Source organism: Metarhizium acridum (assembly GCF_019434415.1).
Source record: "Metarhizium acridum strain ARSEF 324 chromosome Unknown scaffold_573, whole genome shotgun sequence".
NCBI lineage: Eukaryota > Fungi > Ascomycota > Sordariomycetes > Hypocreales > Clavicipitaceae > Metarhizium > Metarhizium acridum.
Genome location: NW_027094043.1, coordinates 397,100 through 419,819, shown reverse-complemented (window position 1 = coordinate 419,819; position 22,720 = coordinate 397,100). Strand labels below are relative to the sequence as shown.

The 22,720-nt window shown below is 49.5% G+C and overlaps 7 protein-coding genes across 7 annotated transcripts; 4 read left to right on the top strand and 3 right to left on the bottom strand.

The window, feature by feature from the left end:
* Positions 1-154: 154 nt before the first annotated feature.
* CSN12 (COP9 signalosome (CSN) subunit) lies at positions 155-2,652 on the top strand. The gene is made up of 6 exons (XM_066122025.1): positions 155-574; positions 637-929; positions 986-1,217; positions 1,271-1,332; positions 1,391-1,805; positions 2,026-2,652. The coding sequence occupies exons 1-6, from the start codon at positions 290-292 to the stop codon at positions 2,107-2,109; spliced, it is 1,371 nt and encodes a 456-aa protein (XP_065973015.1). The 5' UTR covers positions 155-289; the 3' UTR covers positions 2,110-2,652.
* A 496-nt stretch (positions 2,653-3,148) lies between these two features.
* On the bottom strand, positions 3,149-4,227 carry J3458_020419 (uncharacterized protein; the record flags this gene model as incomplete). The annotated part of the gene is made up of 4 exons (XM_007815783.2): positions 3,149-3,185; positions 3,248-3,479; positions 3,557-3,960; positions 4,043-4,227. 4 exons carry the CDS (start codon positions 4,225-4,227, stop codon positions 3,149-3,151), a joined length of 858 nt encoding a protein of 285 aa, XP_007813974.2.
* A 2,983-nt stretch (positions 4,228-7,210) lies between these two features.
* sds22 (protein phosphatase regulatory subunit Sds22) lies at positions 7,211-10,066 on the top strand. Its single transcript, XM_007815782.2, has 3 exons — positions 7,211-7,679; positions 7,738-8,616; positions 8,759-10,066. Exons 1-3 carry the CDS (start codon positions 7,442-7,444, stop codon positions 8,773-8,775), a joined length of 1,134 nt encoding a protein of 377 aa, XP_007813973.1. The 5' UTR covers positions 7,211-7,441; the 3' UTR covers positions 8,776-10,066.
* On the bottom strand, positions 8,861-11,353 carry J3458_020417 (uncharacterized protein). Its single transcript, XM_007815781.2, has 2 exons — positions 10,701-11,353; positions 8,861-10,607 (listed from the first exon to the last, which is right to left on the bottom strand). The coding sequence occupies exons 1-2, from the start codon at positions 11,180-11,182 to the stop codon at positions 9,992-9,994; spliced, it is 1,098 nt and encodes a 365-aa protein (XP_007813972.2). The 5' UTR covers positions 11,183-11,353; the 3' UTR covers positions 8,861-9,991.
* Positions 11,354-12,145: 792 nt separating this feature from the next.
* PXA1 (ATP-binding cassette long-chain fatty acid transporter pxa1) lies at positions 12,146-16,395 on the bottom strand. Its single transcript, XM_066122024.1, has 4 exons — positions 15,976-16,395; positions 13,432-15,891; positions 12,885-13,338; positions 12,146-12,818 (listed from the first exon to the last, which is right to left on the bottom strand). Exons 2-4 carry the CDS (start codon positions 15,190-15,192, stop codon positions 12,427-12,429), a joined length of 2,607 nt encoding a protein of 868 aa, XP_065973014.1. The 5' UTR covers positions 15,193-15,891; positions 15,976-16,395; the 3' UTR covers positions 12,146-12,426.
* A 1,657-nt stretch (positions 16,396-18,052) lies between these two features.
* Positions 18,053-21,564, top strand: J3458_020415 (uncharacterized protein). The gene is made up of 4 exons (XM_007815779.2): positions 18,053-18,702; positions 19,007-20,053; positions 20,114-20,263; positions 20,335-21,564. The coding sequence occupies exons 2-4, from the start codon at positions 19,079-19,081 to the stop codon at positions 20,644-20,646; spliced, it is 1,437 nt and encodes a 478-aa protein (XP_007813970.1). The 5' UTR covers positions 18,053-18,702; positions 19,007-19,078; the 3' UTR covers positions 20,647-21,564.
* Positions 21,565-21,807: 243 nt separating this feature from the next.
* SBH1 (Arf guanine nucleotide exchange factor sbh1) lies at positions 21,808-22,518 on the top strand (the record flags this gene model as incomplete). The annotated part of the gene is made up of 4 exons (XM_066122023.1): positions 21,808-21,810; positions 21,990-22,197; positions 22,312-22,407; positions 22,484-22,518. The coding sequence occupies 4 exons, from the start codon at positions 21,808-21,810 to the stop codon at positions 22,516-22,518; spliced, it is 342 nt and encodes a 113-aa protein (XP_065973013.1).
* Between the last annotated feature and the right edge of the window lie 202 nt (positions 22,519-22,720).

The window sequence follows — 22,720 nt, the reverse complement described above, 5'->3', positions numbered from 1 at the left end:
AATACCAAGATCCACAAGTGAGTAGCTGGCGCTCACGTGATAAACCACGTTAAGCGAAAAGTGCCAATGCACAACGCAACCAATTAGATCATCTGGTCTCTTAAGTGAAGCCAGGGTACGTACCAACCTGCGAGGTTGACCCAAGTTCCTAGAGTTTGCCTGGAACGGCCGGCAGATCAGTGGCTCATGAGTTTTAACCTATATTGGAAGTGATTGAGGGACATCAAAGTCAACGTTTCTCGATCGTTGCTCTCGTAAGGCAACTTAGTCAAACGAGCTCTCAGTCAAAATGAACGAATTGTTTGAAGACTTTGCCAAAGCGTGCGCTCTGCGAAATGGATACCTGCTAGCACAGACGATCTCGCCAGTGCCACCTCCCAATGAACCGCACCGGCTGAAACGCATATGGCAGAGCACCAATTCCCATAGTGCCAAGGGAGACATTAAGCATTTTATTAAGTCACAGACATCTTCTCGAAAAACTATAAGCCATGACGAGGTCAACGGATGGGTTGAAGTATATGTGGCATACTGGAACGCAATAGGTGAGATTCTTGCTGGGGAGAGCGGCAAGGTGAGTTGCCTTCATAATGTGTACCTGAGGGGATGCATCTGGGCTAACACCTATCGCTCAAGTCCTCTTGGACTAGAGTCTATGAGGCGTGGAAAGAGCTTACCTCCATATTAATTCGAGGATACAACAACTCTGGCTTTGAAGCATGGACAATTCCCACCCTCTACGTCGTTGGGAAGTATCTGAGATTGTTTGCTATCAAGTCTGATGACGAGAGAAGCCGGTCTTCCACCGACAACTCCGGGACTGCATCGCTGATGCAAGACGACTTTGACCCGGAACTAGAGAAGCAGGGTCAGCTTAGAGACTGCGAGCAGCATCTGAAACGCATATTTACACTGTGCCTCAATGACAGGTGAGACGCTCCTGTCATGGAATATTTGATACAACACTAATCATGCACTGATGTAGAGCACCGATAGAAGAATCTCGAAAATGGGGGATATATTTTGTTATTAATTTGTTGTTCAAGACTTATTTCAAGCTCAACAGTGCGTCATTGTCAAGAACGATTTTGAAGACGTTGGCCGTCTATAACGATAAGGGAGACATGCCGCCTTTAGAAGCGTTTCCAAGGGCTCAAAGGGTTACTTTTAAGTATTATGAGGGTGTTTTGTTCTTTCTCGAAGAGAACTATGTTCAGGTATCTCACCCGCTCAATGTCTTTGAGTAAAGTACTAAAACCACTCCAAACAGGCAGAGAAGCACCTTATTGAAGCATGGCAATTATGCCACAAGGATGCTAAGAGCAACGCAGAGTATGTTAAAAGTAACAAACGCCACGAGTATGACGACTATGACGACTAACAGGGACAGGCGCATCTTGACATATCTCATCCCCTGCCGGCTGCTGACTAGTCACGTCCTCCCTACCAAGGCGCTCCTTCAACCGTATCCTCGATTGCAGGAACTGCTTTTACCACTTGCGGAGTGCATTAAACGAGGCGATTTACATAATTTCGATCTAGCCCTACAAAGGGGTGAGGACGAGTTTGTCAAAAAACGCATCTATTTAACCCTAGAGCGCGGCCGTGATATTGCCCTGCGCAACCTATTACGCAAGGTCTTCATCGCCGGTGGATTTGACGAACCCAAAGAAGGCGAAACGACCCCTGTACGCAGAACTCGAGTACCAGTCTCAGAATTCCGAGCCGCAATCTGCATGGGAAGTGGCGGGGAACTCGTCGATACAGATGAAGTCGAGTGCCTGTTGGCCAACATGATCTACAAGGTAAGCCTGCCCGGAGACTGGTTGCACAATCTACCTGAACCGCCCCCATATGCTTGCTATCATTTCTCATTCTTCGGTGCCACGCAAACATCCATCTGCCGTTCTATCAGTCGGTGCCGAGTGCTCCAGCCTGAGGCCTCCAAGGCAGCAATGAGCTTGCGTGTGGTCCACGTCAACCATCTACCGTACCAGGATTGATTGCTAATTTGCATTATGATAGGATCTAATGAAGGGATACATTGCTCGAGAAAGAGGAATTGTGGTCTTATCGAAGAAGGGCGCCTTCCCCGGAACAGGCGTATGATTCAGGGCTACATGGCTATGATAAGAATTTCGAAGCTGTTTGGCGCCCTTGATGAGGAGAAGCCAAGCCAAGTCTGATGAACAATACTCATGACAGCCTCGCAATCAAATGGGAAAATGGACAACGGACCACGGTAGTTGGCTGGCTCAAATCGGTGCCCTGAGATTGAAAATAGGGCTACCAACAACTGATTGGCACAAAAGCTTTCGGCGCCATGCCACTAATTATTTCTTTCATCACGAGTTGCGGTATTTAACAGGGATGAGACTGATAAGATGCTGATTTTACGCCGGAGTGCTACCTAAGGCACATCGTGCAGCGCGGGAAGATCTGCCCCCAGGACTCCTGAACAAGGATAATGTTGTCTGAACTGATGTGAGTCATGGCCGCCACATCAGAGATCTCGTCAGCACAGGAAATTTGAGACTCTTGACATGCAAAGCGTTACGTAGACTTAATAAGCGTCCATTTGCATGCACATGCCTACCATAATCATTTGTGTCTCTAAGCACGTAATTTGCGAATATAATTAAATGTTATTAATTACAGATGTGTATGCCCTTAATCTCATATCTGCAAAATAGGACGCAGAAAAGGGTTTCAGAAGGTAATCGTACATAAAGTCGACGTAAATGACGCAAAGGTCATATAGGCATCTCTAGAAACTTTGCTCTTTTATACATGAAAATTCAACAGGACATAAGCTTTTGTGTTCTCGAAGAAGTGAAAGTACCATACACCCTCGTAGGTCGAGAAGCATAATTGTACATGGCTTGCGATGAACGTGAGGGCTAGAAAAGAGACATAATGAAAAACGACGCCCGACCAACTAGCTGCACAGAAACACGTCAAAATCTTGTGACAAGTATTAGAAAAGAAAAGTCCCAAGCCCTCAACGCCAGGATTAAGCCGTAGATTGTTGCATTTCACCTCTTTGGGTGACCTAGCAAACTGGCTCCGTGTGTGTGAAAATTGGAATAAATGGAAACGTATCACGTCGTTTGAGTCGGGATGTCGTGAGACTGGATCCTGGGGCCCTTTAATATTGGATCTGGCGGCCAGATTTCGGTGTACCTCTGAAATGACGCCGTGTTAGTGTAGTCTCCGACAAGGCGATGAAGTAAGATTTCCTTCTTACTGCACAGATGAGATATCATCAACGTGATTGCACAAGGCAACAAACAGGTCAAAAAAAAGCTGGGTGCCGCCATTATACATTTCGAGTTGCATAGTCCCGCTACGCTTAAAAGTACCACGAGAGCGAATAATGAGAGCCAAGTAGTGAGCTCGCAATTTGGAATCGCTGTCGGGTGTGTTGGCATACGCATACCGTGCAGATGCCAAGATGGTGCTGCACTGGATACCAGATTCTATACATCTTTGGTCAGATATGACGTGAGAGGAACAGGATAGTCATGAAACAGATTGAAGGGGGGAAAAAGCTTACGCAAGCCTTGCTTCCGGAGAGCGAGCTTCTTGAGCTCCTCTAGTCCGTACTTCTCAGCTGCACAATAGATCACAGTGTCTTTGAGTAAGTCACCGTCAACTCCGCGATGATACAAAGTGCTTTCAACTGCTCGCTCTGAGTCAGAAGGTTCAAGTTCCCAAGAGTTGCGCCGTTTGTTGTGCATAAGTCGTGGGAAATAGTCTCCCTTGTACAAGTATTCCAACACTGAGCTGAAAATCTCTGGCTCTTCGTCAGGAAGGGCAATTTTCTTGGCAGCAGGATCCATGTATGTATTCCGTAGAGCATTATTGAAAAAAGGACTAGAACAGAGGACATCATCGTGGGCGGCGAACAGTCGTTGGTCGGATCCGACGACCAGCGTCACAATAGCGGACGACATACTTCTGTGTCCGCCGGTCAGCTTTTCTTCCTTCATGACGAACAATAGGAGACGGGAAGAATTAGGGGAGAAGAAGGGCTACATACCCGCCCATGACTGTGTCATCACTGGCCGTGGCTGTGGAAGCCGTTGCTGGCCTCCGATGACGAGACTCATGACGTTTTTTGCTGACACCACTGTCACGGCTGAACGAAGAACTTGATTTTGACGCCTTATGACTTTTGGAAAAGCTCTTGCTTGACGACTCGAAACGTCTGCTGCTGCTAAACATTGTAGTAGTGTTTGTTGAGTGCACAGGAAGAGACCGCAGTTGACGCTTGCTCAGGTCTACAGCAATAGCAGCAGGAAAATTCACAGCAGAGTAAAGAAATAAAAGGCGGACTACAAAAAGACGTGGAAACACTCGTGGCGAAACTGATGGCGATTTGCGATGCCTGATGGTGTCAGCGAAGCCACAGAAAGACTTACCTAAGGCGCTGACGAGATGTCCCAGAAAATTAGTTGCTTGAGACGGGGTGAATGCCAGGCCTTTAAATACTTGAGTAGAATGCTCCGTGCAACCACCAACCGGCAGGCATCGGCGGACTCCATATCACAGTTGCATGGCTAAGACACTAACAAGCGGGCTAGGTCCCCCGATGTGGTTCGCCTTGCAAGGAAGCCCTCTGGCCATGGTGATAGCCTCAGGTCCTACGCGTGTCCAGTAAGAGCAAGACGTGACTCTCAGTTCGCGTCGTTTACGCGATATCACGTGAAACTAATTGATTCTGTGCTAGGGTGCTGGAGCAAGCCATGGCCCAAGCGTTTCCGAGTCAGACGCAAATCAGAGCTGAGAGTCATCAAGGACAGCAGAACAGCAAGGATGGCCAGGAGCTTCCAGGGGCCGGGGTCTCAACATGATGCCTTTGCTGAAGGGGATATTCCAACAAACCATGGCACCAAAACTAGTCAGGCCGGGGTAGGGAGTTGGGAGGTGAGGGCAGTGGAGCACCACAGGCAACTCTCCTCAATGCACCGTTCTTAAACGATAGTCAGTCTGCACCTCGTCGGATATAATCGACCAATATTTAATGTCAAAGGATCAGAGAGATGTGCATAAGAGGCACTGCAAGTCCCTATATTCATCAATTGATGCCACTTTGGAAGCCCTTTGACCTTGCTGGCAGTCTCTGTAGCTCCGAGATATTGAAGCTCTAAGCAGATCGTCACCACACCTGGAGAAGTGAACGGGCTTCCGTCTTTGTCTTTGCACATGGATAGTACCGTGCTTTTTTGTTGGTGCCATGGGAGATTGCTTAGCCTTGTTCCTGGCGAGCTGGCTGGGTCGATCATCCCTGAGTGCCTTGAATGGTCGGTCGTGTCTCCACTGCGGAAGCGTTGGTTGTCGTACTGGACTGGGTGAAGCAACTTATTGGTCGCCCCGAAGAATCCAGTGGTGTTTGTTGGAGGTGCAGGCAGCTGGACGATGATGAGTATTTTACTCGGGAGGGGAAAAAAGCAGAAGAAGAAAGCATATGTTCCTCCGTCGGAATAGGATGTAGTACTGACTTCTCTGATTCTCCTATCTTATGGAGTTCGTTTCCTCATTTCTTGTTTCTATTGCCTTCCGCGCCGCTGACAAGATGGATCCTGCAACGGCTTCTCTACCTTGTGGGCGAACCATCACATCATTGTGAAGAACTGAATGAACTGTATGACGTTGTACTGGGAGGCCCACGTTCTCACATTGCCTTTGAAGCCTTTTTCCATGGTCTGGAGGCACTAGTTCGTCTTTTCCTGCTTCGATAATGTATATTTCAGGCGGACGTGTCCCAGCACATTCCCTTCCAATCACCTCGAGGTTCTTCCAACTGTCCAAGTGGCTCCTAAGGAAAGGCCACAGGTGTTTGTATGGCAACCACTTCTGTGGGTATAGAGCTGAAAGCATATCGCGTGTATTTGTAAATGGTGTCTCAAGAACAAGGGCGTTGATTGGCAAATGAATCGGAGAAGTAGACGAAGACACCAAGGCTGCCAGGTTTGTTGCAAAACCACAACCTACACTCTGGCCCCAAAGAATGACGATGGGTGTTGGTTGCTCGCCTTCCTGTGACCTGTGGAAATACTGATCAGACATCCAGCGCAAGGCTGCTTCGGTATCCTTATTGATGCCTGTTTCAGAGGGCCGATCATGCGATGTCCAATACCCCCGGTAGCTTACACCTATTAAGGTGTAACAGAACCTGTCGTCTTCCAGTTGAAGGCGGGTCAGAACCGATGAAATGTCTGGTAACCGTGGAGGGAGGGACGACGCATTGCCTGTATCGCTCGTCAGGAGCCCGGCTTCCCTTATTTCTGGGGTGAAATTTTGAGGGGATCAAACCTTGAAAGTACAAAATGTATACCGGTATCTTGAGGCAGTTACCTATTGTTACTTTTGCCCGAGTACCACTAGAACCGCCCCCATTGCTTACACAGAGAGAAATCTCTGTGCCATCCAGGGATCGTATTCTCTCTTCCCGCCATTGAATAGCACGACAGTATCGAGCATAATCGGATATCTTCATTTTCCTCGCATTTGGCGGAAGATATGGATTGTAGATAATAGTGTTTTGCAACATAACGAGCATGGCACATTTCCAACACCACAAAGCAACAAGGAGCCCGGTGAAGATGGCTGGTGGCAGGAGGATAGGAGCAACATGTAACCTTCTAGTCTGTAAACCATGCCAGGTTTGGGGCTGTATAATTGGCCTCTCCTGTTTGTTTCGCATCCATCTCAAAACCTGTAGGTCTCTTGTGAGAGGCAGACCTCGAGACCAAAGCATCGCCATGCCACAGGGCTAGGTTTGCGGCATCTCAGCGAGTGAAATTGCCAGAACAAAAGCCCTCGCAGAAAGTCTGGATGTAATTTGGGGTTGTCGAGTCTGAAAGCAGACCGTAGGTTGAGGCAAAAACAGCCACCTTGGAGGGGAGGGCCAATCTCCAATACGGTATGGAGTACGGAGTACAAAGTTCAACCAGACTTGACATTAAAACGTAGTCCATCGATTGTTTTGGAGGTGCATGTGAGTGGTGGGATGCCCCGCCTTGAGGCCTGATGTCACCACTACGGCAGACTTGTGGTGGGGTCAAGCGCTGACATTGAAGACAACTACCCGTCAGCGACTAACTTAAGTGGACGAGCCACTTAAGTGGCTAGCCCACTTAGTTGCCAACGGGTAGGCACTTGCTAGGTACCTAGGCCTGCAACTAACACTCAGAGTGACTACTCGACTGTTAACCCTCAGGAGTCAGGATCGTTCAAAACACCGTCCGATCCACCGCCTGTGACAGCTTTCTAACATTCATCTCTTCTCACTTCCATTCATTGGCATCCTCTTCTTTGGGCTGCAGCTGAACTGCTTAAAACCTGCGGAACATCGCACAAGCTGCGTGCCTACCTTCAATCCAGTAAAGCCCTCCTCCCCATCGCCATCGAGACGCTTCTGCCCCCGCCCTTTGCCATGTCATCTGCGCCAGACAAAGAGACCGACCACCCTCATCACATTGACATTCAAGATGATCGCGTGGCGCCACGCGAAGAAGGAGATGCAAGTCCGGGCATGAGAAACAGCAAAGGCTGGGATGGGAAGCTCCGAATCTCCAAATCCGCTCTGCTGTCCAACCCCGAGGCGCTCTCCGATCCTGAGTACTCCGATGACAGCAATGTCCTACCTGGAGAAGAGATTAGAGCTGACGAAGGTATATGTGCTGCCGAACCGAATATTGGAGTTGTAAATTAACGTATGCTTTCAAATAGATCTACTCGAAAGTGAGAGCTCCGACAGCGAGGAAATCATGTGTTCTCATTCCCGTATCAGATCTATCCCTTCCCTTCGACTCGAGCGTTTCAAAAACGTCGCCCGCATATGCCTTCGGCAAAATAGTATACAAGAAATCGAAGGTCTGGCCCCCCTTGCGGGCACATTGAAAGACTTGGATCTCTATGACAACCTGATTTCGCATATGCGTGGCATGGACGAACTTAAAAATCTCGTCTGTCTGGACTTGAGCTTTAACAAAATCAAGCACATCAAGAATATCAGCCACCTGACGGAGCTCAAGGAATTATTTCTTGTCGCCAACAAGATCAGCAAAATTGAGGGACTTGATACGTTACAGAAACTTAAATCTCTAGAGCTTGGATCAAACCGCATTCGTGAGATGAGAAACCTCGATAATCTCCAAAATTTAGAGGAGCTGTGGGTGGCTAAAAATAAAATCACCGAGCTTACTGGTCTGGGTGGCCTGCCGAGCCTTCGTCTTCTCAGCATTCAGTCAAACAGAATCAGAGACCTATCACCACTAAAGGAGGTGCCTCAGCTTGAAGAGCTCTACATTGCACACAACGCTTTAGAGTCGTTGGAGGGTATTGAAGGAAGCACCAATTTAACCATACTAGACATCTCCAACAACCAAATTCGCAGTCTCAAAGGCCTGGAAGGGTTGACCAGGCTTGAAGAAGTCTGGGCCAGCTACAACCAGATCGGGGACTTTGTGGAGGTAGAAAAGGTGTTAAAGGACAAGAAAAATCTGACCACTGTCTATTTTGAAGGGAATCCGCTTCAGCTCCGGGGACCAGCTCTATACAGAAACAAGGTCCGATTGGCTTTGCCACAAGTCAGCCAGATCGATGCTAGTAAGTCTCTCTCTCTCTCCTCCTCCTCCTCCTCCTCTTCTTCTTCTTCTTCTTCTTCTTTCTTTTTTATTTTTTTTTTTTTTTTATTTTTGTGAGAGAGAGTGAGAGATATTTGGATATACGGCTAACATTTAAATCGTAGCTTTTGTTCGAGTATGAGTCTAAAATGTTTCCGCAAAGTAAAGCAGGGTAATAAGCAAGGCGTTTCCGGTTTTTTTCTTTTTTTCTTTTTTTTTTTTTTTTTCACGATAGCGTACACAACGACACCAATTGTTTGATATGGTTCAAGGTAGGTATTGGGAGGCAGTTTGTACATACATGGCAAAGTGCATCCCAATTCTGTTGAGCTAGATGATGCCGACGGACATACGATATGGTTATTTTGTGGTAGTTTATTCATGGTCTGAATCTCTACCTTCTCGTCACATGTGTAGACCACAGTGTTGATAGGCTTGGACTCTCGAGTACGGAGTAAACCGAGTACTATTCTGGTTCTCTTTGGCTAAGACGGTACAACGTACAGCTTTCTACCCAAATATCCACAACTTGTCGCTTGAGAAACTAGGGCACCAAAGTTAGTCCTTGCTCAGAATCTGGTTCACTATATACATAAGTGACGGCCTACATTTGTAGGCTGGTTAAATCTCAAATTGAGATTCATTTTTGCGATGCGATCCAAGTCAGCTTGGTCAAGATCAAAGTCGGTGCTTTCGAGATTCTGCATCATCACGCTGGGTCGAGAGGTCTTTGGAATCACGGCCAGTCCCCGTTGCGTTGCCCATCGCAAGAGACTCAACGTACTCGAAGGCAGCGGGGAAGTGAATGAGAAAGAGGTCAAAGTATTATTCAACGTGCCAGGGCCTAGGTGTATCTACTACCTTGCTACCAATCAGTTATATACTCTGCCCTTTCTGCGTTTCACCGCAGCATGAATTGATGACGACTCGAGCCGCTCAGCATTTAGCCTGATATTCACTTACAAGGTGCTCCGGAAGGCCCACACGGTTAAACGGCAACAGGCCCCAGGTCAACCGTCAAAAATCTACACATCATTATTATCCCATCAACGCCGATGATGCAAAAAACCTGAGTGGTCCCATACAGCCCATCTTGTACATGTTTATTATCGTTACTAGTATAATATGCCGTGAATAGCGACTCACGCTGGTATGAAAATATCGTCTCACCCATTTTTTTCTTTTAATCCGCACGCTCCATCGCAATTCAAGTGCGCATCAACCCGAGTAGATAGCCAAGTCCCATTACATGAAATTCAACAAATGCCCCACGTATCAACAGTATGAACAAAAAATTGTGCATGTGCAAAAACGCAAAAACCCGGTGCTAGGTTCTTATCCTAGTTCCACGGCTACTACTAGCTATCCATCATGTTCGAGTACCGACATCGACAAGCGCCCAGGCCGATGGTGACATCTGCAACTGCTTGGCGCATGTCATCTTGACAAGCGGCTTGGCCAATTGTTGAGTTGAAGAACTGAACAATCTCCACGTCCCCCGGCCATGCCGCATACTTGACGTGATTCTTGGGAGGGTCGACGGCCGCAGTGCCTCGTTTCCTGGTATACAGCGTAGTCTCGAATCTGACGTTTTTATAAGTGCATCTCGCAACACGGTTGGTCGGAGAACCAGCGTCGGACGGTGTGACAGTCTTGTTCATCAGAAACGAGAACTCGAGTCGTTCTGTGGGCTTGCGATAGTCGCGGACCTTCGTACTGATGTTGGCAAAACTGGGACCAAAGGAGTTCTCGGTAGATGCGATGGTGTAGGTGTACGAGTTGATTTGTGTTATGTTCCAGTGGAAGATGACCGGACCGTCTTGTGTCATAGGATTGCATCCCCAGGTTGTACTTTTAGACGTGCAATTGGCATCAATGTTCTGAAGAGACGTCTGGAAAGAAAATGCGCCCACCGGGAGCGGAGGACCAGAATCGTCGCCGTCGTCCTTTACTTGACTGCCTCGGGTAGATACTCTGAGCCAGTGTGTTAGCTCTCCTTCTTAAACCGAGGGAAGAGCGCAGAATACATATATCATGAATATATGGACTTGTTCACTTTAGACTTACTTATTTCTAAGCCCCAAAGATAGGCCCACTGCCAATGCCGCCATGGTGACAAGCGTGACAACGCCCACAATGGCCAAGAATCGTCGAGATCGTTTCCTTTGTGCAAACCAGTGTTTCTCGTGTGGTTCCCCGGTCTCTTCAGGCGTGCTCATATCCTCTTTTAGCTCTGCGATCGTCGACTCTGGCGTGAGAGGCGGGGACAAGTGTCCGGTACTGGTAATGGTGACTGTGCTGGCGGACGAAGATGGCACATATGAACCCAACTGGGGTGGTAGTATAACGCTTCGTCGAGAATACCTTTGAGGAACTCTGAGGGGTGTCTTGGGAATAGCTCCGGGGTTGTAGACGGCATCGTTGTATTCCGTCACAATCTGACCTTGTACCAACGGTGGCATTTTCGGCAGCGAGGCCATTGATGAACGGGAGAATGGCTCATGGGCCATTGCCATCATGTGGCTCTTGTCATCCATTTTTCGGCTCATGATTTTTCAGGTGAGGAGGGCTCGGAAATATTTGCTTGTTAAAGTTTCTCGCACAGAAACAAGAGGATGCAAGGCTCCCGATAGAATGTTGATGATTTCCCCGGGTGCCGATACTACTTACAAAAGCTAGAAGAAAACTAAACGCAGCATACGGAGAGGAACAAAGGGGAGGACAGAACCAAGTGAAATAGAATAAAACTACACAGAAATACAGAATGCGACACCAGGAAACACAATACTAGATCTCAGCAACGGCACCAGCTATCCTGTCATTGCCCCGCCATCTCTTCTCATAGTCGGAGCAATATTTCGTTCGCGGCGGATTGAGACCAGAGACATTGTGGTGAAACCTCAAAGGGTAGATGCGAAAAAGTACAACAAATGAAGGAAAGCAAGGGGACAAAAGCAGGTACTATCCTCTGCACACGAGACATTATGGACTGTCCATTCCCAACTCCCCGAGTGAGCGCAACCCCGACCGGAGGGACACTGCAGGATTCCCACATGGCTTGTTGGCACCATTCAAGACGGCCAAAGATGTCGATGCAAAAAGAAGAACCGTTGTACGCGCGTACTCTCACGGCCAAGAAAAAAGACATCTGCAGCATTGGGGCTGCCACGCTGGAAGTTGATGTCGCCCAGGCGGCGTGCTTCTTCTTCGCATTGCTTCTTTTGTGCGCTGGGAAACATGAGCAAGGTTATTCATGATATGTGTATACATTTTCCCAGCGACCAAAGGACTTGATGCGTTTCGTCGCCATTGGCCATCTATGACCTTCAGTCTATGATTCAATCTACTGACCAGATGCGGCTCCGGATGTCCCATCTTCTGCCCTTTGGCCCCCAACCTCCCCTCTTGACACAAGGAGAAGCGCACAGGAATGTCGCGTTTCCTTGCTATCGTGTTCGGGCCGTCCATAAGAATGTATTTAATTGTAACCACGTGCTGTAGCCCGAAGGGCGGGTTTGGAGAACAAGGTGGCTCGGACAAAAACTTGAAAAGAAAAAAGGGAGGAGTCGCAGGAGAATCTAGACATGGTGGACTGCCGGATGCTCCCTGATTTATCTGGAACATTGAATCTTTTTGGTCCATCTTAACGTCTCGTCTTCTCAAAAGACGAGCTTACTAAAAGTAATCCCATGCCTTATTTTTACACATGACGTGTTAATTTTTTTGTTTTTTCAGTATACACAGTCTAAGCCCTCCCAGCCACATCTATGCTCAGGCATGCTGTGATACATCTCTATGCAGCCACAGCATCGAGTCGCTCCTCTGTCTCTTCGAATTTGTCCTCTTCACCATCTTCGGTGACATTCTCCTGCTCTTGCTCCAGGTCAATCCCATGCAGCTCCGCTTCTTCCCCTTCTTGTGTGTATTCAGGAGCGACCAGAGAGTCTCCTTTGTCCGTCCACACCGAGGCAAGCTCCAGCTCAATCTCATCGCGTCGCTTCTTCAATTCATCAACCTCAGCCAAACGCTCGCGAAGCTCCTGTACCTCCTTTTCAACTTGCATCTTCTCACGTTCCGTGCCGATTCGCTCAGACTCCCATTCATCGCCGTTGTCGCCCATGCCCAATATCAGGTTGAATGTGTGGTATCTCTTGAGTGAGGCTCGGGTTGATATCGTTATAAGGGCTGTGTGGAGGAAGAGGGTTAGCTTGACTTGTCCGATTATACATAGGGGGCGTTTTTCAGGCTTACTGATGCCCTTTTCTTTGCACGTCTCATACAAGAGACCTTCCACATCACTGGATACCGCACTGGTACCCTCATCAATAATGGCATATTGAGGCTCGTGATACAGCAGTCTGGCAAATTGCATCCTCTGCTTTTCGCCCCCGCTGAGCACATCCTTCCACTCCTTTCGTGTGTCCCAGCCACCCTCACGGTCAGGGAGATAGCCCAGCTTCGCTTCTTCCAGGATCCGTTGCAGTTCCACTTCCGACTTGCGCTTTTCTCTCATGTCGACGTGGCCATCGGGGTAAATGACTTGGTCACGTAACGTTCCGGGGCTGAGATACGGCCGCTGAGGCAAGAACATGATTCCATCTTCTCCAATGTTCTTCGGACGACTAACCAAGCCCCGGTATACTGGCCACAATCCTGCCAAAATACGGCTGATAGCGGTCTTCCCAACACCATTTGGACCAGATATCTACAAAATCGAACATAAGCTTCGGGCTCAAATGCTAGCCGTCCAATATCGCAGAGACACATGAGCCAAAATCAAAAATATGTATTTACTTACCAGGAGATGCTCGCCGGCACGAACAATCATCGACAATGAGTCCAGCAGCTCGTCTCCTCCCTGTGGCCACAAGCCAGGGGCGACAATGGGCACTTGCTCAAATCGGACGCCATCGAAACCCTTTTGAATCGTTCCTTGCACATCTGATAGCGAGTAGAGCTCGTTTTGTCCGCTGCGAAGGTAATACGCATTTGCATGCACTCGATGAAGAGTAGAAATGAGCGTGTACACTCGGCTAGTGTATCCGGCAAGTTCTGATAAATCCTTGATAGAGTACATCATCCTGCCACCAGCATCAGCCAGGGACAGCATGAGTCTCTTGTTGGTGATGAAGTCCTTCATTCGGTTACGCTCCCGGCCACCCTTCTCAAAATTGTCAACCATTTCAGCAGCACCACCAATCCCACCCCAGGCTGGGAGGAATACGGGTAATGAGGCGAGCAGATAGCCGTAGGCACTCCAGCTGTATTTCAGAATAAAGTCTTCCAAGATATTGTAGCGAATCTTGAGCATGTAGATACCCTCCATCCAGCTCTTTAACGATTTGTATTCCTTGTTCAAAAATGTCTTCTCAATGTCAGCACCGCCATAAAAGGCAACCTCCTCAGCATTAGCGATCAACCTTGCGTGAAGACTTCGGAAGTCGCCTTCCTTGCGTCCTTCAACGGCCTTGAGTTTTCCAAATGGAGGGGAGAGTCTGCGAAGAATGCTAGCCGTCAGAAAATAGTTGCTCATCAAGCCTGAGAGGGCTAGCGGGCCGAGGGAACGATAAAGCTGGAAGCTAAAGACGCATAAGTCCACGAGCGGCTTTCCGAGAGAAGAGTATAAGTTAGCGGCCGCTGCACAGAACAGCGTTAAATCTTGCGTGATAAACTGATCCGCCCCGTGGCCCACACCGCCATCCAAGTTGTGAAGCTTGTAGTAGTTCAGGTTCTCGTTCAAGTATAGATCGTGAATGTATCGGGTGAGGCGGGTGCGGAATGCAATGGACACTTTCGATTCCAAAAATTTGATCATGGCATTGGTATATGACGCAAAGCCGCCTAAGCCGCACCACTGTGAAAGTGCGTGGTAAGTACAGCACTGGGGAGAATATGGGTCAATGAGGCACATCAAATGGGTGGAACTTACTTTCACAATGCCCCAAAGGAAGGCCTTTCCATTTCCAGCCACCAAGTCGCGGACCAGCTCACCATCCAGCCGTGCGACAACGAGCGACAGATATGTTCGAAGCATCAGGAATATACCATGGCTGAGCAACAGACCTGCCTCCTTACTTGACCACCGTGGGATCACGATGCTCAGAAGGCTCAGAAATTGGTGCAAAAAGGCCAGGTTCAGGCCGGGCTTCGTCTGTGCCGAAGGAACCGTACCGTCACCTAGGCCAGATACCCGCGGTGGATTTAAAAACAGGCGACGGTGTGCTTCAAATGTCAGGGGTTTCGTAGTGTTGATGGTGACCTTGGAAGTTCCATTTTTGTAGGGTACGTAGATTGTTCGGGAGCCGTCATCGTTGTGAAGCCACGAATTTGTCCGGACCAACTTGCGGCCCTGCTCTCGCTCTTGATGTTGTCGCTTCCATCGTCGCCGGTAGCCCTCGCCTCCGAGAACTATAGTGAGAGTGAGGGCAAGAGTAGCGAGGATTCGAGTGACTCGTGAGGTTGCGCGAAACCTCGATCGTGCAGCCGATGTCCATTTGTCGATGAAGGCGGCCAAGGCGTCCTCGGCGGCCGTCCGTCTAAGGTTGGATTGAGCGGCCATAGTGAGGTTCAACGCTCGCAACGAGATGCCGGAAACCGCTGCGCGCGCGAATGAACAAGTTTACAGGAGTAGTCATGAAGTCCAGCTGCGGGGAACGGAGGTCACGGTTAGAAAGTGAGGCGAATAAGGCCAACAAACAGCTGGTCGATTGACTCGATTGCCTTTGCGGTGATAAGAGAGTAGGCCGTCAAGCGTCAAGTTTCAGTTGACGTTATGGAATCTCCATGGTGGCGCATTATGGAGTGTCGTTGACAGCCAAAATGCATTCAGCACTTCAGCATGTGAAGGCAGGCGTTTGACGTACCAGTTGACATATCCGAGGCAGTTGGCACTTGCATGGTACCATGTACTCATGTGCTCCGTACTGGCTGGAGCACTGGGTTGAGAGCCTGAGCTGTAGGGCCGCCGGAGTGGAGCCCAGGATATGTTACTTGGACTGGGGGCGGCAGCCAGCACTGGGGCACCAGCTCGCGGCTCTTTACTGGACAAGCTGCTCAGGCTGGCAAGGCCACGTGCCTGGTGGACGAATCGAGTAATGCTGCCAATTGACAAGTAGTCGCAGCCAGTGTTGCCAGTATCCTACGACCAGGTAGCTGACGCGAGTACATACGTACCAGGGTAGGAATGTCAAAGGACTACTCCGTATAGAGCACTTCCTTTTGCCTGCATGCGTGGATTGGCCTGTGGAGATGTTTTACGCTGGGACAGGTAATATTAGTTAGTTTGCAATAACCATTTGCGAGGCATGCGTCAGAAGCATGAGAATAGAAGGGTGCCCAGTACCGCAGAATGTATGATGGTTCCAGCTTAGCTCAATGGTCGTTCAACAACCCCCCCTAGCCGGGGAAAAAAAAAAAAAGAGCGAGTCGTCAACGCAGGTGGCAGAGGTAGACATTAATATATCCAACTAATGCGGTCATATCCACTTCCAGCACACAACAACCAGACCTTATCAGGGTGAATCGCGGATCGGGCAAAAAGCCATGTAGGGTAGCCTCGCTTTTTCTCATGCAAAATCTCCAAGTCACCACGCCAGCCAAAACGGACCGCTCACCGGGGAATGGGGTAAGCTTCCGGTGGGAAGCTTCTCCCGGCAATAGTAGTGCTACTTCGTACTTTGTGAGTGTGAGTGCGCCCAGCTTAAAGGGCAATATTTCGTTGCAGATTGCAACGGCGGACAGGCTGCCAGGTTGAGGCTTCGACCGGGTGGCGTGCCAGGCACAGGCAGGATGCATGAGCATGGCGCCAGATCACCTCGCACTGGCTGAACACAGACGGGCGCCAACAGATCCAATGAAAAAGCAGGGTGCAAGGCGGTATGCCTTGAGTGGATGGGTTAACACTCTTGGTTGGCATCCAACTCCGTAGGTAGAGAGCAGCAATAGGGGGAGGGGGGCGCAATAGGCGGCTAGATACCAGGCAGTACTCCGTACCAGGGCAGTTAACGAACCATTCTTCTGCCTACTGTAGACGGACTTGACTTAAGGCACTGTCCATGAGCATGTACACGATGTGCATATGTGCAGTCGTGGGCGCGACCAGTCAGGGAGGAGATACATATTGTGATGGCCGACCGGAGAGAAAAAACTGGAGAGGAACAGGAACATGGAACAGGGAAGGAGGTCCGAGTCTACAGAACACGGCGATGATGACCTAACTTAGGTATTGTACTGATGAGAATCTCGAGAAGAGACGAATGCAAATAATACGGGAGTGCGTGCACTGAAGGGGAAACCCCCCAGGCCCTGACGGTTGATGGGATGATCTAGAGTTGCATTGCACACAATCCGGACGCAGATATCCCTGCTTCGTCCATAACACGCAGATCAATGAATACCCACAGAGGTCATGCTATGTAAAGTAGGGTGACAGTGAGATTAGTACTAGCATTCACCATGACCCTCTCGGTCTCTGTCTCCAACACCTGACCGCCATGCTGGAAGCACCGAATTCCTCGTCAATTTTAGTACAAAAGTCATCGTGTCTGTCATAAGTGCCCCATCCGTACTGCACCCAAGTGACAGCAGGTGACAGCAGGTGACAGCAAGTACTCCGTACAATACGGAGTAACAGCAGATGAACTACTAGCAGTACGGAGTAGAAACTCGGAGGCTTGGGTCAACAAGGGTCTGGTGCCCAGGTGCCGTGACAACAGTTGACAACTCTCCAGGCCAAGTGCACGGTGCACGCACATTTGACGTCCTTGGTTTTTGCTGTACCCGACGACGTCTAGATAGAGTTCTTTGGCTGGCAAGGACAGCGCGCCACTTTGCAGAGCGTGCAAAGCGCCGTAATAGAACGCGGTATTGGATTGGGTGCTAGCCAGCACGGCAAGCGTGATTACAGAGCAATTGGGGCCTAGATCAACGCCAAATATTTGGTGGCATGGGTCTTGTTCTTAAGTTCCTGGCTTCATCGAGGCCCATTGTTAAGATGAGGGAGCTTGGCGGCTACCCGCCTTCAACTCACTAGAGATGATTAGGGCGTGGGAGAGGCAGGAGAAACAGTCCAGGAACTTACGAGGATAACCGGGCACGGTTCATGACTGCGCAGGATGCACCGTGTGGTCTCGGGGCTACACAAGCCAGCAACACGTGCGAAAAAGTTGCACCCCGCACTGCTACAGATCATACCCTACCTCCAGCCCCCTGTTGGTTCATCTCACGGAGAACATTGAACCCCACTCACACCTCAGCGCCCCTCCGCCGCGCCCCCAGCCGTGTCCTTGCACGCTCCTGGCTCCTGATGTCCCCAATGTGTCTGCACTGTCGTCTGCTTGTCTGCACATTGACCTTGGACCTTGGACCTTGGACCTTGGACCTTGGATCATTGACATTGATTGACTCTGCACCTCGCCCGCCCGCCCGCTCGCTCCATCCATCCAGTATCCAACCATGCCTGGTGCTTGGTGACCCGGTGCCAGTCCCTGCGCGCGCGTGCTGTGTGTGCTCTCGAGGGCTCTGTTTGGCTGAAATTGGCTGGGCCAACCGGTGCCTCTAGCCGTCCCCGTCCACTCGCCCACTTCGCCCGCTCCAGCTTTTGAATAGGCTCTCGCCGCTCTCGCCCAGCCGCCCATCCCAGAGGTTAAAGACTGTCATTTCGCTTGTGCTGCACGGCTCTTCAGCTCCGATACGTCGCCTCCGCGTCTTTCTTTGTTCACCCTCAGCGTTCCTACTACAGATCATCGCGATTTCTATATCTTCGCGTCTCCATCTGCGTCGCCTCAATTCTTGCCGTTTGCGGCCCTTTGGCTAATGTAGGCAGCGCCCTAGCCGTTCTACCCACCCAGCCCAACCTCACAAGGTGCCAGCCCCGACTCCGACGCCTGGGCGACTCCCTAATTTTGCGCCTCGACCATCGTCAACAGCTTCTTTCCTGGACACTCGAGACGTCGGCCAACCAGTTGTGCATTGCCCGCTTCGAGGGCTGACTATTCTGTGTCAGTCTTGCAGCGGTTGCGCAACCCGCGGTTGGTCAATAGGCTCCGGGTTAAGAGGAGGAGGGACCGATGTGAGTTTTCCCAGTAGGCTTCATGTTCTGCGCGCGATTTCAAGCGCAGATTTTCCCAAAGCTTCAAATATACAAACATACATTTCTCATCACTGGAGGGCCGATTGGTGCTATGGGCAATGGCATGGAGTCCCTGAAGCAATGCCGCAGAAAGCAGCTTCGAAGTTCACTAAGAGAATTGAAATCTCTCAACTTGTGGCACCTTGCGACCCCCTTCTAGCAAAACATATGCCCCCCTCTGCTCTTATTTTAAACTATTGGCAAACAAGTATCGCTAACCTACGTATCTTCTATATCACTATAGCACTGTGAAGACGGTTGCTGTGATATATCGAAGGAACCATCATTCAAGCCAGGAGGCTTCTCCGCATTCGACATGGGAAATGACGGCAACCAGTTGTCGCCCGATGAAGGGGGAACGTCCAAGAGTGGTCGTGGCCTGTTGAAGGTGCCTTCGAGATCCTCATCGCAACAACGAAACCAGTCCTCGACCGCTTCCACTGGCCTGAGTGGTGCGACTGTTACCGATCAAAGAAGTAGTATTGATGGCCGGTCTAAAGAGTCACGAGGCAGTGTGCCTGGGAGGCAAAGAAATGGTAGTGCTTCAACAAATCGAACTGGTGGCGGTAGCGAGCGTGGGCACAATCCCGGCAGCTTCCAACCGAGCTCACCGTCTACTAGCGAGCAGAAACGCAGACGAAAGAAGAATGGAGGGCTCTTATCGTTATTGGGTTGTTGTGGCGTTCCTGACACCGCCAATACACTGGAAGAAGACGAAAGCGTGAATGTTCAGAAAGTCGAAAAGCTTTCCCCGCGGCCAGCTACTGCAAAGTCGAGACCGCATGCTGCTCAGGAGCAGCAACCCGGAAAGCCACTGAACGAAAAGGAACCTAGCCAGAGCGTTCCTTCTCTCGATGAAACCGAAAACCAACCCTCAAGCAGCACACAGGAGCCCCAATCAAGCCCCGAGCAAGCAAAGAACGAATCGAAACAACCTGTGCCCCCTGCTGTAACTGTGGATTACCCGCCTCGATCGCCGGATGAGGATGCGGAGTCCCCAGATATGGCCGAGGCAACCAATGCTGGCGACGTGGAAATGCAAGACGAGGGGAAAGAGGAGACTGAAGAGACGCCAGTTTTGGAGGATTCAGAGGACTCGCAACCGCGAACGATACCACCACCTCCCGCAGCTTCCGGACCTGCAGCTGTCTCCACCGTTCCCGTAGCGGAGACTGGAGCCTCTGCTCCTGAGCCACAATCCTGGCTTCTACCTCCAATTGCAGCAGAGCACCAAGGCCGGAAGTGCCTTGTTTTGGACCTAGATGAGACTCTTGTTCACAGTTCATTCAAAGTAAGCACAATTTACCGAGTACAAAATCACCAACCATTACTAATTTTCCTGCCCTCTCAGATTCTTCACCAAGCGGACTTCACAATACCTGTGGAAATTGAAGGCAATTACCATAATGTTTACGTTATCAAGCGACCTGGCGTAGATGAATTCATGAAGAGAGTGGGTGAGCTTTACGAAGTCGTAGTCTTCACGGCGTCTGTCTCTAAGGTACGTTTTAATGGGTTTGCCATCGATGGAATGCCGTTTCGTGAACAGGATAAGACTAACCCCCCCGATAGTACGGCGACCCTCTATTGGATCAGCTGGATATTCACAAGGTGGTCCATCACCGATTGTTCCGAGAGAGCTGCTACAACCATCAAGGCAACTACGTGAAAGACTTGTCACAAATTGGGCGAGACCTTAAAGACACCATCATCATCGACAACTCGCCAACCTCCTATATATTTCACCCACAGCATGCTGTCCCAATCAGCAGTTGGTTCTCCGATGCTCATGACAACGAATTATTAGATCTTATCCCTGTTCTTGAGGACTTGGCTGGCCCCAACGTTGCAGACGTCAGCCTGGTCCTTGATGTCACTCTTTGAGATGCCAATTTTCCTAAAACTGTTCGTTTCTTCTAGCTCACCCTTCATCACCACTGTCATCATCGAGAAAGCACCGCGGTTTGCAATATTGGAATCATAGCGGCTGGCGTTTTGGTATCAGATCATTCCTTCCCTGATGTAGATGTATTACTGTCTAATCATATATAATCGGCCATAGCTGGATAGGAGGATGACCCCCTACACCGGCTAGGCTTTTGTTTTGATAACAATGGGAAACTGCCTGTTTCTTGAGCGGAATATTATCCCTTCGACCAGACTCATCCCATCACAGCCAAAAGGACTCCGAATTGAAAAAGGAAAAACGTTGGAATGGGGAAACAAAAAACACGGAATTGCAATAGCTTTGCTTTTTATGGAGAAACAGCCGGTTATCCTTTCACCCTACGGGTCTGCGGCCCGACAACTTGGTAATTTCTCTCTCTTAAAGGCGCGCATTGGGAGCGGAGCAAAAGATGAAGCGTCATCTCAGATGGTCATGGTGCCTGTTACTATTATTTCTCATTAACCGTCAAAATCTGCAAGCTGCGGGTTAGCGGCTGGCCGCGATGCGTGCCTGGCCCTGTTGGCAGAGTTTCAACTGTTTCTTCCACTTTAATCTACTTCAACTCATTATTCTGTTCCGATTCTACCCCCACTTCTTCCTTGTGTTGTCTTGTACTTCACTATTTTGAATTATACATATACAAGCGGGCTTGCCAGCAGACTTGTGAAAGGAATTGGGTTTTATTATTATTTTGGTGGCGTTGATGTAGATGCCGTGGGACCAGACAATAGCCATGTAAAGGCTAGTTGGCAAAGCCTCATTTATTTAGTCTCACCAAAATTGTTAACTCTGATGGCGAAATATGTGTCCTTATTGTGAAAATAAATGTTTGAATGTTATGGACTGGCACACGGGTTTGCCCCAAAAATGAATTCGGCCAAGGCGGAAAATCTTTTCGCCGACATGGGGGTCTGCGGTTCCTTCTAGTGAATGTGGCCTCAACTCCCTCCCATTTGGCGCGCCACATTCCGCCCTCGTCGCTGCTACTGCTTCAATTACCATTGCAGCATCCGACCCCTTTCGTCAATTAAAGATTCAGGAATCCTGCAGCGTTTCCTAGTCGAATTTCTTGAGAATTTTTCTTAACATTTTGCAAAATGGTATGTATTTGAGTTTTTCCTGTAAATGGCCCATTCCGACGCTGGACTGAGCATGCTGTCCTAAGGACACGATCAGCTCTTCGCTGTACTCACAATGCGTAATGCAATAATACAGGATATCATTGGGCGCTAGTTCGCTGCGATGAAATCAATTTACTGACATGAATTGAATGCAATAGTCTTCTCCTCGTGCTTCCTCTCCGGCCAACTCCCCGGCTGCCGCCACCGGTGCCAACATTGGCCGACCTTCGTCCCCTACTCCTCCCGGTGGTCCTCGAACTGCCATTCGGCGTCGTGCTGCTGCCGACCAAAAGGAGAAGATTGCCAATGCTCGACCTACAAGCACGAGATCGGCGGGCGCAGGTGGCTCCAGTAGTACCATGCTGAGTATGCCGACCTAACCTTTGCCCGTGACCACACATCTGCCAAGGTTGAGGCCCTCGGCTGTAACAGTTGGTGGTTGAAAATGGTGGAAGAGCATGGCTAACCGAATTTTTGCAGGATTATACACTGACGAGTCTCCTGGCTTGAAGGTCGACCCTGTAATTGTCCTTGTCCTATCTCTTGTGTTCATTTTCAGCGTTGTGGCTTTGCATGGTATGTACTAAGTCCTCTCCTTTACCTTGGAGAAACTGCTTGCTGTCCAAGGCGAGGCCCTAACGAAATTTACCAGTGATTGCCAAAATCACCCGACGATTCTCGAGCTAAATAGGTTACGAAACGTGGATGCAGTCATATATTGTCGACCAGGGGCGGATAATGGGTGATTCTAGAGCTGATTTAGGGTCATCAAGGTGGCGTCATGTTTCCAGACGGTATCATGACTTCTGCCATGAGAAACGGGACCAGAGGACTTGGCACGTTAATTTTTTTTTAAAGATTGCTCCTAGCCATAAGCGGAGTTTCCTAA